Source organism: Ostrea edulis, chromosome 1, assembly GCF_947568905.1.
Source record: "Ostrea edulis chromosome 1, xbOstEdul1.1, whole genome shotgun sequence".
NCBI lineage: Eukaryota > Metazoa > Mollusca > Bivalvia > Ostreida > Ostreidae > Ostrea > Ostrea edulis.
In genome coordinates this window covers 97,592,103-97,610,441 of record NC_079164.1, presented here as the reverse complement: position 1 = coordinate 97,610,441, position 18,339 = coordinate 97,592,103, and the positions used below count along the sequence as shown (strand labels likewise).

The window sequence follows — 18,339 nt, the reverse complement described above, 5'->3', positions numbered from 1 at the left end:
AGTTTTTATTGGTGGAAGAGAGAACCCAGATGCAATGTACCTGGGAAGAGACCACTGACTTTCCGAAAGTAAACTGGGAAACTTTCGCACTTACTGGCACAAGTGGGATTCAAACCCGCGCCGACCAGAGGTGAGAGGCCGTGTGATTTTGAGCGCGATGCTCTAACCACTCAGCCACGGAGGCCCCTATTCTGCATGTCGAAGCTAAATTCTAATTTTCAGCAGCAGTATAAAACATCAAGGAGACGTAAAAAAAAAAAATTGCACACACTCATAAAATAAAATATGACTTACTCACATAAATGCCATTTGTTTATCGAATAGAAAATTAATTCCCAATTTGTTATGTTTTCATGTTATCTTTTAAATGAATGGCCATTGCCAAATGGTAGGATAAAAATGCTGGCATTCATACGAGTGATCTAATTTATTCAATTTCCACTGACATATATTTTAAGACCATGGCAGGGTTTTTTTCTTCAAAATAAATATATATCATTAGAAATTAAAATACAACAAAAATGTAGTACGTGTACCACACAAAAACCTGCATTTTGTTGTGGGGCGGATTGGATAAGTGTATCCGTCATTAACGATCCACAAGTATACGAAAGTAGTACACGTGGCTTAAAATAGATACTGTCAAGGTCGGAAACAGGATTTCACATCTTTACTGTAACAAAAATATCATTTAAATTTGGGAATGACTAAACGACTAAATCATAATGCAAATAGAGTGTATGAACAGTAAGACTTAGCGACGTATAAGGCCTAATTATAACCATTTTCTCTATCGAGTGGTTTTGGTTTTTTTTTTTATAACTGGCTTGTTTGTAATATTGTGATTTGTATGATTTTTCAAATTCTAAATTTTGTTGCTTGCTTTCGAACAATCAGTTCCATGGTCACACATGACATGAATATGGTCAGCAATATTCACTAAAATGTCATCGGGCTTGTCGAACGTCTGAACATTTCTTTCGTTCACTTATTGAGGTTTTAATATTAATCTTTAAAGTTCATATGGCATTCACACATTCTAACAATTGAGTGCCTGTAAACTCGACCACTCCCCGGGGTGTCACAGTGACAATTTGTTTCAACAGAAGGTTCATTTTCAACTATGCATGAAGATTCCATGGTCGTAACTTTCACATTCAAGATGGCCACTACCTTCATGTTTTCCTGCTGGAGATGCTTTGCCTTCTCTTCCAGACGTCTGGCAATGGCTGCCAGTTCAGCATTGCGTTTTTTTAGAGTTTTAATTTTCTCTTCCAAGGGCCTCTGGTCATCTTTCTGTCGTTTCTGCAAGAACAAAAAATTATGAGCAAATTCATCAAAATTTAGACACATCATTTTAATATCTGCTTGCAATTTATACAAAGCAGAACTTCCATGCAGTCATGAAACAGTGATTGGTCCCACTATTTTCTATTAGTTGTATTTATATATGCTTCTTCAGTTTCCCCTAGTCTGCACGTAAGAAATGCGATATTGTAAGCGCAATTACCAAGTCTTTCTAACAAATGCTGCTATCATCCTAATATGACAGCCAACTATGAAAAAGCTGTCTGCTGCATTAGAAAGCGGATAATATCATTTTATCCGTAAAACAATAATATATGTCCTCAGTAACAAGCATCATTTCTGAAATCAATTACTCTAGTATCAACAAATATTTCTGAAAACATACATTAGGGAAATGACAAGAATTGTATAGAAACTTTTTTTCAATGACCATGAAAGTCATTGCAAGACATATTTGAAACAAAGTGAAATGTTTTCAAATTAATGCTGGTTAAATGGTTTTGTGCAATGCAGTTGTATGTGTCTATAAGTTAATGTATTTTAACGTTATACTTTTATAAATGACAGAAGAAAAATCTTATCATCATAGAACTGATTAATATCTGTTAATTAGCCTAATGCTAACTACAAGTGGGTTTCCTCCGGATCGGTTAATTAGCCTAATGCTAACTATAAGTGGGTTTCCTCCGGATCGGTTAATTAGCTTAATGCTAACTAAAAGTGGGTTTCCTTCGGATAGTCCAGTTTCCTCCAGATAGTCCAGTTTCCTTTCACATCAATGACCCATTCACGTCACAATCCGAGCCGACAAGAAGCATTACTATTAAGATGTAAAATTTGTTTGTTAATCATCGTAAAATATATCAAGTTTAAATAAAAATGCTAAGGGTTTGGCTTGACGACCCTGTGAATGCATGACCATGCACAAACCCTGAAGCATATACTACTGCACCATGCAGTGAAACAGCTGACGGACCCTAAACAGCTTGTGAACCAACAGTTTTGATTGGGAAACAAACGCTAAACAGTTTGTCGAACAGATCAGAATGCTTGAAGACCAAGAAGTTACAGTTTAAATCAGGAATGGATGTTTTGGACCAAGATGGAAATGAACGGTTTGGACTTGATTTCAAATTCTGCATTTCGAACTCTTTTGGCACTTTTTACATACAGAGACATTGTGATAAAAGAGATAGGGGAATTAGGAATTAAAGTTTTACCAAATAACGAATACGAAAATTTACAAATGTTACCATTTTGGTGATGATAATAAATTAAACTGGGCATGTACAGTTATGTATATGTGACTGAAGTTTACATAAAGTATTTACCTATTCATACCAGCTTTATATATATAATATATTTATATTTAATTATATATTTATATTTAAAATATATTTAATATACTTACTGTGACGTCATAGTACTTTCGTGTATGTAGTCGTGCGTTACGTTACTATGAGAGATAAACACGACTGAAGAAGATCGGTAACACGGTCGAAATATTTCAAGAAAGTGTTTAGAGTTTCTTATATATATCCAAAATTGAAATAGTCTCAGTAATCGGACACTAATACAAGCTTTACGGAGGATTTCTGTGTTTTCTTTTCATATTTTTTAAATATATATATATATATATATATATATAGGGAAGTCGTTGTGGCCGAGTGGACTTACGCACTGGTTTGACAGTCTTGCTAGGCGGTGGGTGCCATAGGTCGCTGGTTCGACCCCAGGCTGGGGCGAAAATTTTCAGTACCTAGTTGTGATTATTTAGTGCTATATATATATATATGTGTGTGTGTGTGTGTGTGTTTTGTGTGTGTGTGTAAACAAGATGTGTTAACTTTGTGAAACACCCATATGGCAACAATTGAAAGTAATTCTGGTGCCAAATGAAAGGTCTTGTCATTATTATACGAAATACTGTGGAATCATTCGAATTCGTGGTGGCTCAATTTTCGTGGAATTCGTGGGTACCCCTCACCCACGAATTTACATCCTCAACGAATATACAATATATCTTATATATATATATATATATATAATAAATATATAAATCCACGAAATTACGTCCCCACGAACCCGTAAAAATTCAGCAATCCACAAAAATTGGCCCCCACGAATTTAAACGAGTCTACAGTACACATTAGAAAGCCTTAGTGCTAAGCATTCAAAAGTTATAGCCAAGGGTAAACCTAATGAGGTCTAAACTTTAATCCCCTTTTGTAGCCCCACCCTTTGGGGGCCATGATAAGGACAAACTTGAATCTTCCTTCCACATAAGTTTCATCTTTTCTGGTTCAGTGGTTCTCGAGGTCTTCAGAAGACCTTTTAATGACCCTATCCTATTTTTTTTTCCTTTTCTCAATTATCTCCGCTTGAAAGGGAAGATGCTAACTATAAGTGGATTAACAAACAAATTTTACATCTTAATAAAGATGCCCTTGCCCTTCATTTGAAAAAACTTGAATCCCCTTCACTTGAGGATATTCTGTGCCAAGTTTACTTGAAATTGGCCCTATGGTTCTGGAGAAGAAGATGAAAATTGCGAAAAAATTTCAATGTCAACAATGCAGTCAACAGACGATCAGAAAAAACTCAAATGCTCAAACATGTGAAACAAAAACAGATATACCGGTATGTGCACACTATCTCTGATCAAACACTGAGGTCAAGGCTAAAGATATTGGAGAAAAGATAGATACCCCTCTACTCATCTAATAAATAGTACAGTATATGAATTTCGCAATCAGGTAATCTGGCAGTAAGAAATCAGTATTACAGATAGGTATTTGCATTCAACACCTGTGTATCTGATTAAATAATATGTTAATGGTGGTATATCTTATCCATGATACAGCATTCATAGTTTCCATATTACCTGGACCAGTCCACGAAACCAATATCTATAACTATAATCTGTTTTTGTTAAAAACAAATGTCTCCCAAGCTCCCTAAATTGAAAGTGCTCCAAATTACAACCCTCTCCCCTTAATGTATTGCACAGTATGAAAGAGAAAGCATGAGCAGGAACACAGACATTATGAACTGAGGAAATAGAGAAAAGATTCAACATCAATGTGACCAATGTCATTGTTGTATGTGATAAAAAATAATGACTGTTATGCTGAAGTACCAGTAGGAAAGTGAACAAAACCTTGTAAAGGAAAAAAAACTTATATAACACTGCTCTTTGATCCACTGTAAATAATACGAAAATATTGGATCCCTGGGTGAGAACAATGTGAACATGATTAAATGATAATAAATAATAATACCATATTCATATAGCACCCTTTTCATATACTATGTACACCCAAAGGTACAAAATTTCAAGGCTATCCAGTATTGACCAGTAAGCCATATAAGAGGAAAAGTGTTCAAAAGCTATTTTACAAATTCAACCCTTCTAAGATCCACTCTAACTTTAACGATAACAATTGGATCCTCCTATCCCGACAATATGCACATCTGCAAATGGCAATGAAGCTTTCCGTAAAGTTTCAAGTCTATCGGATAAGCCATATAGGAGAAGTGTTCACAAGCTATTTTACATCCTCCACCCCTCTTAGATCCACTATAACTTTTAGGAAAATAATTGGATCCTGAAGTCCTAACAATATGCACATCTACAAAAGGCAATGAAGCATTGTGTATATAAAGTTTCAAGTCTATCCGATAAGCTCTTCAAGAGAAGCATTCACAAGATTTTGTGACAGACAGACAGACGGACAAAAGGTATAACATCAATATGTCTCCCCCTGCAACCTGCAAGAGGGGAGACCTAGTTTACTGCTGATGTTCCCTATTGCATGCTCCATTGACCAATCTGTGATTAGTATATGGCTCAGTTAACTGAATACACAAATGAAGCTGAATTCTGGAGAGGGCTTCAAGAAAGTAAAATTGACTTTTTGATTATGGTGACAATAAGCAATCGAATTTTTCTTCACAATAACGTCCTGTGTATTAAACATGCATGCTGTAGGAGACACATCACTGTTGCCTGTTTAAACCATTATCAACATAGTGATGGTGGACAACTATTCAGGATTATATGAATTAAAGAAGTCTTGATAAAAATATGTAACTGTTAGTAAAAAGCACAAGTCCATCTTTGAATGTGCAGTCTGTTTTTTTAACATGCCAGACAGCCCGTTCTACAGGTTCCATTTGTTTTCATTCACCATCACCATGCTGATTTCCGAATATCTGATCCAACTAATTCATGATTAGTAAAAACGAAGAAAATGATTTCAAAAAGAAATATTTTACCTTTTCGTTCAGAATTTCATGCCTCTGGAAAGTCAGATGACAACAATAAACTGGTCATTAGAACAATGTAGTTTGTATGGCCAGGTACTGAGGACTTGAACAACAAAATAATGCCCCCCAGACATTGGATGTTCACTGTCAAGTCATGTGACAAATTTTTTTACCACTACATTTGCCACCAACACATTTTTTGTTTTGTTTTGTCATGGTCAGGGTCAATACATGCTTGGAGATAACAATACATGGCATCATATTTTGTCCATTGTGTTTGCAACATGTGCAGGGCGTGTTTTGAATACATCATGAAATCACAAATTGTGCACTAGGTATACAAAAAACATGTGAAAGTAAGATCAAAATCTGTCAGTGCATTCATACAACTCTTCCTCAAAAAATTATTCTCTTATCAGGAGCAGTACTCTCTCTCTTCTCTCTTTCTCTCTCTCTTCTCTCTTCCTCTCTCTCTTCTCTCTGACAGGTAACTGGATATAATGCAAAATAACCCTCTAACAACTCTTACAGTGATAAATTCCAGTGATAATGCCCTTCTAGAATTATCATGTTAAAATGATTACAATAGTTTTTACAATGAATATGCATATACATGTACATATCACTCTCGAAAATGTATGACGTCATTTTACCAAGAGTTATTTCCCTTTTCTGCCAAGATTTTACTTCTTTGAGTGACCAAATTTAAACTTGCGAAACGACTATTTAGTATGAAATCCTTACTTTATAAAATTTGTGAATTAGTGGAAGTTCTAACTAATGTATAAGCTTCTGGAAAAACAAAACTTTACACCTTGCAGTGGTCTGTATAAACAGATGCAATTGTACAACGTAATGCAGGAGTTTGTGCAAGGCAACCTCCAACATGGGGACCAAAGGGAAGTAACTTTCACCAATACATGTTTATCATCTATCGAAAACTATCTATGGGATTTATAGAATGGAAATCAGCACTTTGGTCAATTGGTTTTAACTTTTATACTAACTGGACATAACTCTATTAATTGCATTGATTTTATATCCTCAAAATTGTATCTGTATGTCTACTCACCCTCTACTGTCTTATTTGTATATATTTGTAAATATGTTGTATTTATAACCGATGAGCTGTATAGCTTAAAGAAATAAAGAATATGAATCTCTAAATGTATGTAGTAAAATTGATAATTTTGTTTTTCTCAGGTAATATATCTAATATGAATATAGAAATGACCTATTTTCACTGGTGTTTAATTATTCTTTAATTGTTGTAGCAATAAGAACACATCTCAAAATTAGTGTTGCATCTCATAAATAAGTTATAACAAACAAATGCAGCTGATCATACAAGAGATTAATTAATCCCCAGGCTGGTATACCTGGTGAAGAGTCCTCAGGCTAATTAGCAAGCTATCAAGGGGTATTTTCCTAACAATGGCAAGGAATCTAGGGAACTTGTCCATGTGTTGCTAATTAGATCATGAGTGACTAACAATTGGAGATAACAAGAATTAATTTTAAAGGATCATAAATAATGGAACTTACATTTTACTTCTTCAAGAGAATACATGTAAATTTGCTGAATAGTTACATGCATGCATATATATATATATATATATATATATAAAATATACACACACACAACACACACAGATATATATATATAGGGGGGGTTGAGAATGGGAGAGCACTTCTATAGATCGAGATCATTTGATAGCTAGATGAAAGTTAGCCATTGATAGCTAGATGTGTATAGAAAATACTAATTTAATCTGCAAAGGGGTAATGCACATAGCATACATGTAAATGTACATCATTATTGCTTTGTAAATTGCGATCAGGCTGAGAGTTCAACCTCTAAAAGAAAATGTCATGTAATCAAGCAAATACTTATCAAGGAGAGCTCCATTCAGATCTAATGGCCTGGAGGCCAGATAGATGCAGATATAACAATATAAGCTTCAAGTTAATCATCATGTGCCATTAAACTCATTTACAGCTACACACATAAACAGCTACTTTTTTGTCTTTCATTTCACGATCATAAACTACCGGTGGCTGCCTTTTGATAACAGGATATAACATGGCAAGGGAAAACATCAAAGAAATCATGGAAGGCATGGACTTTTATCATCTCTATAGAACCAAATCAGGTAGAAAGAAAAAAACAACATTGATAAATGAATGTGTAATTATAACTAGAGTTATTTCCCTTGGCAATCAACCATCACCAAATGATCAACCATTCATAGTACAAAGATCTCCAACAAAGTGGTGTGCAATAATTTATCATAACCCACCCATCTCTTCTTACAATGTTTGCTATGTGCATCTACATCACATCTATATACATGTACCTCTATATAACGATACTGTGTTTATCTAAACCTTAATTCTCCTACCTTCCAAGAAAAAGTAACTGGAGTGATAGGTGTATATAAATGTTTATAATTATTATTCATGGCAAACCCCCAAGAAATTTATTTACTGATAATCGATCGATTACCTGCCCTTTAGTTAACCTTTATTAATTTGTACCTTAGTACACTATCAATCATATGTATATATTCCTCAGTCTGCTCAACTTTTGAACATACATTTGCTTTCTAGACTTTGGAAAATAAATATTTGCTTCACTCCACTCATATTGCAAATCATTTGTTTGCTTACATATATACACACATCAGTGATAAAACTACCCGGGGAAAATCAGATTTCATATTGCATATATATATTGATATGAAGTTATTAAGTTAAACCCATTCTATCATTTGCTTGAAGATAGTAATGCAAGAGTCAATTCTATCACGAATTCTACTTTCCTCTTTGTTAACACTTTGTAAGCAAGTACTTGCTATATGCACTAGAATGAAACCTTTATATATCTCAAATTATACCCTCATACATGTAAAGACAATAATCAACAGTGGCTCTCATTTAAACATCGCCATTAAGGCTGCATGACAAACAAGTAATATACTACAATTAATTACATCTAAAATCGTAAAGAACAGCATGTTTCTTTATGAATTTAATAACCATTTAAAGTTTAAATATATAATTTGGTCTATATTGTTAAGTGTTTGAGATTAGAAGTTGATCCTTGTGTTTATAGGCATATCAATATCACAAATACGGTTAAACACATTCAGAGCTGCCAATATCTAGCCGCTTAACATTGCCGGGATTTACTGAATATTTTATGGTGTACCAAAAAAAGCCATTCACATCAAATCATTTTTCTGGACAAAAATCAAAATAGCATTTTCAGTGAATTATTTTTTTCACAGTGGGTTAAAATATAAGAACACAAGATTCCAAATGAGAACAAAATGAGCAAATCAAACTAAACTTGCTGACCATGCTGAAGTGCCTCACAGAGATATGCAGGTCATGTTTTGCTTTACCTCAGTGTGTGCAGTATATGTATCACTTGAATTCAGTTCCATACTTACCAGCGAGTCATTTTCTGTTTTCAGGAGACCAATTTTACGCTCGAGTCTCTGAGTCTGAGCCTGCAACTCTGCTATTCTTTTTTGAAGATGGCGGTCTTTCTCTTCCGATGATCTTCGATTCTACACAAAATATCAACATTATTGAATTAAAAATCACAACACACCAATCACATGAACTTTAACTTTTAATTTACGTGCTCATTCATATACCCACCATTGTTGGATTATGCCATTTCTTTTTATTTTCAAACCTGAGTACACTTTATTTGGGTGGTACAATTATCTGTCATTTACTAAGTATAATTCAGTGCATAATTCTACAGATTTAACCTATATCAATCGAGGCTCTGAAATCTATATTCCCATGAACAAATCAATTGTGAGAATTCGAACACTATACACACTACTACCTGACTGTGATGTTAAGGGTATGCCTGACAAAAACGAACCAGGTAATATGTCGAAACTTATTCCAATAATTTTAAAGGTATAAACTTTGCACAAATAATCAAAAATTGTAAAATTGAACAGGATAAAATTGCTGGGAGTCAAACGAAACCTGATAACAAAGGAAAATCAAATTTCCTTGACTGAGAATGTACATTTCTATCACACCTTTTCTCTACCTATTGCTTACAGGACTCATTGTGATGGGTTTTCCCACTAGCTGTCAATAGGATATTGATTCAGGGCCAAATTTTTACAAAACAAATCTCTTTCCTCAGTACAATAACTTTTGCAATGCTCAAAATGTAAAGTTCATGAACTTACATTTTCATACAGTACTTTTATGTACCAACTCCTCTGAATGACCACACAGCTGTAGTATAGAGCTCACAAATCGGCACAAAGTGAGGGTAGCCAGACTCAAATACAAGTGACTATTGAATGCTCACACAGTTGTTACAGCTCACAAATCGGCATAAAGTGGGGGTAACCAGACTGTTCTAAATCCCGAGTGAAGAGAGGACCCTCTACACCCTATTCCTTACCTGTATAAGAAATGTACGTACCATCTATATCAGAAACATACACGAGTTCCTCCCCAAACATCCGGTACATTTTCTGCACAGATAAGCCCCATTTTACAGAGAGGTAAGATCTGTGAAGCACACCATCTGGTGTAACAATCAATATAAAGGTTCATTTATCATATACATGTATTCATTTTATAGATTTTTCATCACTTTAAAAAATTTTGACCAAGGTGACAGGTTCTCCAGTTTTTGTGGGGTGGTGGTTGTCCACTCGTTGACATAAAGTACAGCTAATCACTAGACTAAGTACTGGTGACAGCGAGGCATTTAGAGTCCTGATTGTCTGGAGTACTTCTAAAAATTTAATCATACCTGCATGAATCATCACAATCACAGTCAATGACAAGTAGCAAGATAATGACAAGAGCTTCGCTTTACATCCCACCGCAATGTAGACAATCTGTACATGTAAGTCCATTATTGACCTTGACCTTTGAAACCCAAAATCAATAACTACTACAAGGTTTTTCCTCTAATAGAAAGGTACATGTGAAGTATCAAATTAATCAAGCAAACAAATGTGGCCTGTAGAGTGTCTACAAGCTTTTCCTAAGAAGTCAATTGTGAATTCCTGACCTTTGACCTTTTGACCCTAATTCAATAGGATTCTTCTTCTCTTGATAAGCTACATGTAAGGCATCAAAACTTATGCTGATTGTCTGCAAGTTTTTTCTACGAAGTCCCATAGTGAACTTGACCCTTCACTTTCGACCCCAAAATCAATAAAAATCTTCCTCTCTTGATTACAAAGCTACATGTGAAGTATGAAATTAATCGAGCAAAAAATGTGGTTTTTAAAGTGTCTACCAGCTCATTATTACACACAGTCTCACCTACAAATAAAAATATCATGTAAATCAATTAAAAACTGTAGGCTGAAGAGTGTCAACAAGGTCACTGTTAAGAGTGTCTACAAGGTCACTGTTATACACACACACTGTCACACTTACTCCACACAAACAGTCCTGTTACTACATTCCCCCTCTCTGTGAATCGCAAGGAGAGATAATAATGGATTAAAAGTAAAAGTAAGACTCATCAGTATACAGGTAATGTAAACAAATCCTTTATTTGACAATGACCTTAGTGATTGACCTTGACCTTTATCAGTCTCAAGTTGCAGACAATCACTTAAAGAGACATTTGGATAGATGAACAAAAAACCAGAGCTATATGCCCATTATGCCCTATTCTCCATGAGGAGAGAGGGAATTAAGTCAAAGTAAGTCATATGCCCATTATCTTCAATTTCAGGGGCACAACATGCCCATTATATTCAATGTCAGGGGCACAATATGCCCATTATCTTCAATCTCTGACAGGGGCATACCATTTAGCAAGAAAAGACAGATTGTGAATTCATCTCTCATATATTTTTCTCATTCTAATACAATTTAAATTACATAGAATTTTATTGTTCATCATCTTTTTTGAAATGACCGTTTGTTGTGAATATGTTGACTAAAGTTATAATATTTATCTTTGTGTATTTTGGCACGGTAATTGCATTATGTGCACTTTGATACTGTGATGCAACAAGTTTACTGTACGTCATAGCAGCCAGTGATTCTCTATATACAAGTGAATTATTCTCGAAGGAACGTAAAACAAAGACATTGTAATGTACACGACTCGTTCCCGGAGTCTTACACGACTCGTTCCCGGAGTCTTTACCATACAGAGTCTGATTAACACTTCCATTATTAATTTTTTAATAAACAGAGAATGGATTGTCTGACATTTTGACAGATATTTGTCAACATTTTCGTAACTTAACTCCGAAATATCCAAGAGATGCTTTTACTCGACAATGAATGGAGGAAAAATAATGATCAGATTTCAGAAAAGTGAGGATACAAGTTACATAATAATTCCTTTTACGGCATTCACTCTTAAAATTCTCACCGTCACAAAATCACCACCCAATTAACAGTTTCCCTGCTCATTTCCTAATAATTATTGATTAAATAGCTCTCATAATAATGCATGTAATCTTCAAGATACTACTTATGGTACGACTTAAATCAATCAATTTCGGTTGCGCAATTCTAAACACATATCGTGTGCCTATAGTAAGTAAGTAAGTAAGTAATTTTTATTACCTATTGCCTATTGTCTGACACTTATTGCCTATTTTAGTGGGATTAAAATTTTAGTGGCTTTGGCGGTAACATTTTCTATTGACATTCATAGACGAAGTGCTAAATGATAATTACGTAAAATAGTGCATCAGCTCAAACTGCAGCAAGATTTAAATAAAATCAGTAACCATTCAGTATTTGTTTTGGACTTTTAATCAAATAATTCCAAACTTTCTAATTAGCCGAGATCCAACTACAAAACTAACAATATAGTCAGAAAGGGCTCCACAATGAATATACCTATCAGGTACTCTACCAACTGTATTGTACCTGGTCAGGTGGATGAATGAGCATGGTTAGTACAATTTCAACCCTTAATATTTTTCTGGATGCAAAGATATCACATACAATAGAAAGTTGTTTGTAAACTGTTAACCAGTCAATAGACCAGTATGAGAGTTGGTTTAACAGTTAAAATGTTGATTCTAAATCGTATTAGTTTTATATTGGAAAACAAATTAAGATGAATAGCAAAACATTTTATCTTTTCTAGTTTGTCGGATCTCAGTCAATCAGAAAGCTGGGAACAATATATCACAAGCCTTCTGAGAGTGCTGCATAAAGTAATCCATGTGCTCTAGCCACCAATGCCCCCCCCCCCCCCCCCCCCCCCCCATTCATTGACGGATGCAATATTTGAGATAATGTACATTTGAAGTTGTTTGACTTTGAACTGTGACCTAAAACACTGGCACCAAGTCAGCAAATTTACCAATATCGAATTAGTTTGATGTTTCCTTGTTCATACAGTTGACACACGTTGTTTTTATCAGGGATGAAAGTCTTCGTCAGAACTCTATAACTTTTAAATTCAATTCATAGACATGAAGCATATATCCCAAATGTCACACTGTAAATTTGGGTCCGATAACTATGATTATAAAAACCACCAAGAGAACTCAGTACTCCATCATCATACCATTTGCCTCGTTTTGATGCAATTCAAAAAGCATCAAATCTGGGTCACCGTCTTTGCACAAAATATGTGAGGGAACATTCAAATAATCTTGCAAATGGGACACAAAATAACACACCGATGTAACATTCAAGAAAAAAACCTATAGTCCCTTCAGTTTTACAAACCAGTAGGAGACTAATAATAATTGTATTTGCACAAAAAATGTGTCCAAGAGAACTAAATACTTTGCTATAAAGAATACGCTTCTTAGAAAATTTTTATCCCAAGTGTATTATCATATGACATGCAACTGACCAAATTATTCGCAGATTAAAGCATAAACTAACCCAGACCATTGTACAATATGCCCCAAAATTAAATTCATTCCCTAATCAAAAGTCAAAATGCTAAATTTATTTGACTTGCAACCTCTCTATATCTAAATGTATAGTACCAGGTAATATACTCCCTAACGGACGTTATTCACCAGACTTATTTCTCTCCTGTCCAACATTCATTTGGATTTTACATAAAGATGTCCATCAATCCAAACACTCAGCAACTGACCACATCAAGTCCACTCAGGGTGTATAGATTAACACTGGATCAATAGCAATGACGTGTAATTTACAAGCACACATGGCTTATTTCAAAGGTAAATGGAGACTTATTTGGTAAAGAAATACTAAATGTAATATACATCTGTATTGGCAAAATATTGATTGGTCACCAATCCGTAGATATTAACAACACAGACAAGCAACCCTTGCTGAATTTAGTATGATGGATCAGGTAATTACATTTCCACGATAAAAACCTCCAATATTCACAATGCTGACGTCCCTTATCTATGAGAGTTTTTCACTTTATGTCCCTGAAATTGAAAATGGAGGAAGGGAGGGGCCCCTCTCTCTCTGCATGTCCACAATTTCAACATTAGCCACTAACCTTTGAATTATACATACAGAGATTTAATGCATGATGAACTGAGAGGTCAAGGTCAAGGTTTTCATTCCTGGGGTCAGAGCAAAGATGACATTTCAAAGTCAAAGGTCTAATCTGCTATGATAGGACCTTGGTCAAGTTCAAATGCATATAGCATGCATGTATTAAACATGTACATCTAGGTTCTAAACCACCTCTTCAATCTCCATTGAATCAATATGCCTCATGTGATACAACACTTTCTGTATCACTTTATAATCCGATTCATGCTGTCCAGTTAACTTATTAAAAATTTACATTGTGAAACAAGACACACCCCCACCCCCCTTCTCCAATTGTGATGTCTGATTGATTGTATATTGTTTATCGTCTTGCTTGAGAATTTTTCACTCATATGGAGACGTCAGCATTGCCAGTGAAGGGCTGCCTATGCTTGCCTTTGCTCAGCGCTTACGGCCATGAGCAGGGAGGGACCTTTACTGTGCCACACCTGCTGTGACACCCGGCCTTGGTTTTTGCGATCTCATCCAAAGGACCATCCCATTTAGTCACCTCTTTTGACAAGCAAGGGGTAATGAGAAACTAATCTAAATCGGATCCCCATGGGAACCAACTGTGATGAATTTAACCTTACCCTTGATGAATTACCTTAATTTGCACTGACTTTGACAGAGAGAGACAAACAAACATTAACACCCATCTCTCTGATCTTGGATATTCAAAGCAAAACAAATACATGAGGATAACAGGACTCAGCAATTTTCCAAAGCATGTCACATCTGTGTATTCAGGAGCTCCGAAACACTATATTACAATGACTGTATAGTGAAATGTGTTTTGCTTTATCTGTCGCTGAATCTACATGTACCTGTCCATGAATAACTGTACTTCTTTATCTCTAATGACAAAAGATTTCCTGCTTTAGTAAACACACACCATGTACATACTGGGTATATCAACAAATAAGCTATCTTCAGGAAGTCAACAATGGCCCCTCCATACTGAATGCCCATGTTTAATCATTTATATGATAATGAATGGAATGCCTAGCAGGGTCAGTGGATCTTGAATTGCAGCCTGCTATTCTCCACTTCTTTATGCTCAGCTAAACTTGTCAAACATTGTAGTATGAATTGAACTGATATATATATTACAAAAGGTTTGATTTTATCAATCTGTATATCCTGCTGAAAAATTTAGCGATCAAAATAAGATGATAAAGAGAATTCTTAGGTTGCCAACTTGTACAAACTGAGAATTAAAAAGGAATTTGTATTGAGGTCTTTCGAATGTGATATATGCCAAACAGCTAAAAAAAGGTTTTAAATCATTTCGATGTTTATTGATCATGTTAGTTTCTCCGTGTTGCATGCCTGATATCTTTTGTAAATAATCCACCAATATATGTATATATTCATCTGTCAGGATATGCTCTAATGTGAAAATTAAATGCCACCCAAGATAATACATGTGAAATATCGTTGCTAAATTGAAAAGGACTGGCAGCTCTTGAGTGATGTTCACTTCATAAATATTCCTATGGCAAATGGAATTCTTTATAGACAACGGAGAAAAACTTAATACACTATGAAAGGTTTTCTACTTGGCGTTGTTTGATCTGGTGCTCTACATATACAGCGAAATATTTAATCTTGTCAACCTTATAAACCTTGCATCTGTGGAGGGGATTTCAAAAATGCCAGCCAAAAAATCAATAGATTAACAAGAAAGCAGAAGACGCTTCATATATACCTGAACTGTTAAGCATCTGACAAAAAAGAAAATTTTATCCACACATTAGCAAAGACAGTGCACTGCAGGACTTTACTAACAGTATCAGTTTAACTGTGGTATTGTATTCCAGTACCGGTATTCTATAGCAATTTACATGAATGCTCTGAAGGTCATTTCTTGGAATGCATACAAGCCTATGAGTGCAACAATGACAAATATTATACCAATCTGCAAGGCTAATTTATCCACCACACTTCAATTCTCAGATGAAAAAAGAGTGGTTTTAAAGATTTAAAGATAGGTTAGTGGTGGTGGGGGTGGGGGGGATGCATCTACCTACCTGAAGAACCGATGGTGGGGGGTGATACCCTCTTTCCTCCCTTTCCTCCTCGACATAAGTTCGTGTCGGACGACGTTCCAACATACACTCCATGGTCCTCTATAGACCTGATTCACTCACCATCCACAAAGAGCATTAATTAATTACAAGAGTGCTCTAATTACTAAAACACACTACTCCAAATTCGAACAAAAAATCCACCATACAGTTCCCCAAGGTTCTGGCATTCAAATGAGTGTATTCCCAACTTCTTTAAAAGGTAGGCTTGTATTAAACTAAATAAATTAATACCCTCATTAAAAGCACACAACACAGAATAATAAATTAATCCGTACACAATGAAATCAAAAAAAAAAATTGTCTGTATATACACACACATATGCTAGCACTGAAACATAGGACTGAAAAGGCCACGATTTAAAGCAACGATCCGTGAAAATCACCTGGTTTATTTTTAGCCACAGGTACAATAAAAAGGTATATCCCAGGCATGCAATGACAAACCATATCAATGGAATGTGTCTCCTTAAACATAAAAAAATGTGTGTGTGAAAACATCCTGATTAAGCAAATTCAGTCAAAATCACTTGTATCTTGTACACAGCACCTAGGGGCTTTTGACTTAATACCATTATCTCTTTTTAGACAAATTTTTCATTCACTTCACAACAATTGCTGATAGGGAAGCAATGTTAGATTAACTGTTATACAGGTTATCCCCCTTTGTATAACAGTGGACACAAATCTGACAAACATTTGACCCACTAAATCATGGCCAGTGACAGGTAAAGGTTGTTGCTTAACGACTCAATTTCTATAGGTGTCTTATCAGACAATTTATGGAAATGCACAAATCTTGACAAACTGCTCACTTAGGAAAAGGCTACTAAATAACTAGACAGACCCAATTTCAGACGGTCCACTCAGGAGTCAAACAAAACTTGGGTGACAAAAATCAATCACTTCGTGTACACATCCCATTAAAAGCTATAAAAGAATGCATAACAGCAAAGTTGACAAGACTTTGTTAGGTAGGCCTCAGGTGTTTACAGAATCAGTCAACAGCATGTGGATGAAATGTCAACAAAATTTGTCAAGTCAACAAACATGACTAAACACATCTACAGGCCACAGAAGTTTAGTCACTTTTGTTACATGTATTTTTTTACAAGCTGATTTATGTTAAGTATATAGTATATTCTTTACCTTACAGATGTTATCAGTCCAATCAGTATCTGACAGGGAATGAGGGTTAATTCAAATTAGTTATTGTAATACACATTTGCTGAAACAAATGACTATAAAAGATATTATTGTTCTTATTTTCAATGGCTGATATTATGAGATGAGGGATCTAAATTTAAACACATGTATATAAATATATTTTTGAAACTTACAAAAGACTGACTTTCTTCTGAAGATAATAACAACCCCCCCCCCCCTTCCACAAAGACACTTTTATTCCTAGTCATTAATACACACTAATTACACAATAGATTTATTCCTAATCATTAATACACACTAATTACACAATACATTTATTCTTAGTCATTAATACACACTAATTACACAATAGATGCTTTCAAATGATACAGCCCAAGCCTATTTAGTAAAAGTGTGAGTCTCCATGGAAACAAAGAACTTGTCTCCAAGGAAACAAATAAAAACAAAAAACTTTTTGTTTCCAAGGAAACAAAGAACTTGTTTGTCTCCAAGGAAACAAAGAACGTGTCTCCAAGGAAACATGAAAGTTAACTGGACAGCATGAATCAGATTATATTTGTAAAAGTGATACAGAAAGTGTTGTATATCACATGAGATTGAAGAGGTGGTTTAGAAAGAAATTGTGACCTAGATGTGTTTGTTTCATACTTGCATGCTATATGCATTTGAACTTGACCAAGGTCCTATCATAGCAAATTAGACCTTTGACTTTGAAATGTCATCTTTGCTCTGACCCCAGGAATGAAAACCTTGACCTTGACCTCTCAATTCATCATGCATTAAATTTCTGTATGTATAAAGGTATGCATGTGTTCTGGTAGGCTAGAAAATTTTGTGTTCCTGAAATTGCAATGCAAGCTGATGCAGATGCCATTAAAAGCGATGGAACAACTGAAAACCTTATGATGATTGAAAAAACCCAGCACCACTGTCTTACAATAGTCAGCTGGAATCTTACATTGTGCAACCCCAGCACAATGTATTATAA

General features: G+C 35.0%; 1 protein-coding gene across 30 annotated transcripts in view; it reads right to left on the bottom strand.

Moving 5' to 3' along the window:
- LOC125671795 (RIMS-binding protein 2-like) overlaps positions 1–18,339 on the bottom strand; it is a 114,907-nt gene that overhangs the window by 77,502 nt on the left and 19,066 nt on the right. For 23 of the 30 annotated variants that reach the window (XM_056139591.1, XM_056139609.1, XM_056139604.1 and 20 more), the window contains 2 exons: positions 9,033–9,152; positions 1,174–1,305 (listed from right to left, as the gene is read on the bottom strand). In XM_056139591.1, coding sequence (XP_055995566.1) covers positions 1,174–1,305; positions 9,033–9,152 — 252 coding nt within the window. Of the gene's footprint in view, positions 1–1,173; positions 1,306–5,586; positions 5,606–9,032; positions 9,153–9,803; positions 9,816–10,045; positions 10,170–16,127; positions 16,811–18,339 lie in introns of those variants that run through there. The other 7 variants (XM_056139668.1, XM_056139669.1, XM_056139680.1 and 4 more) reach the window with 4 other exon arrangements.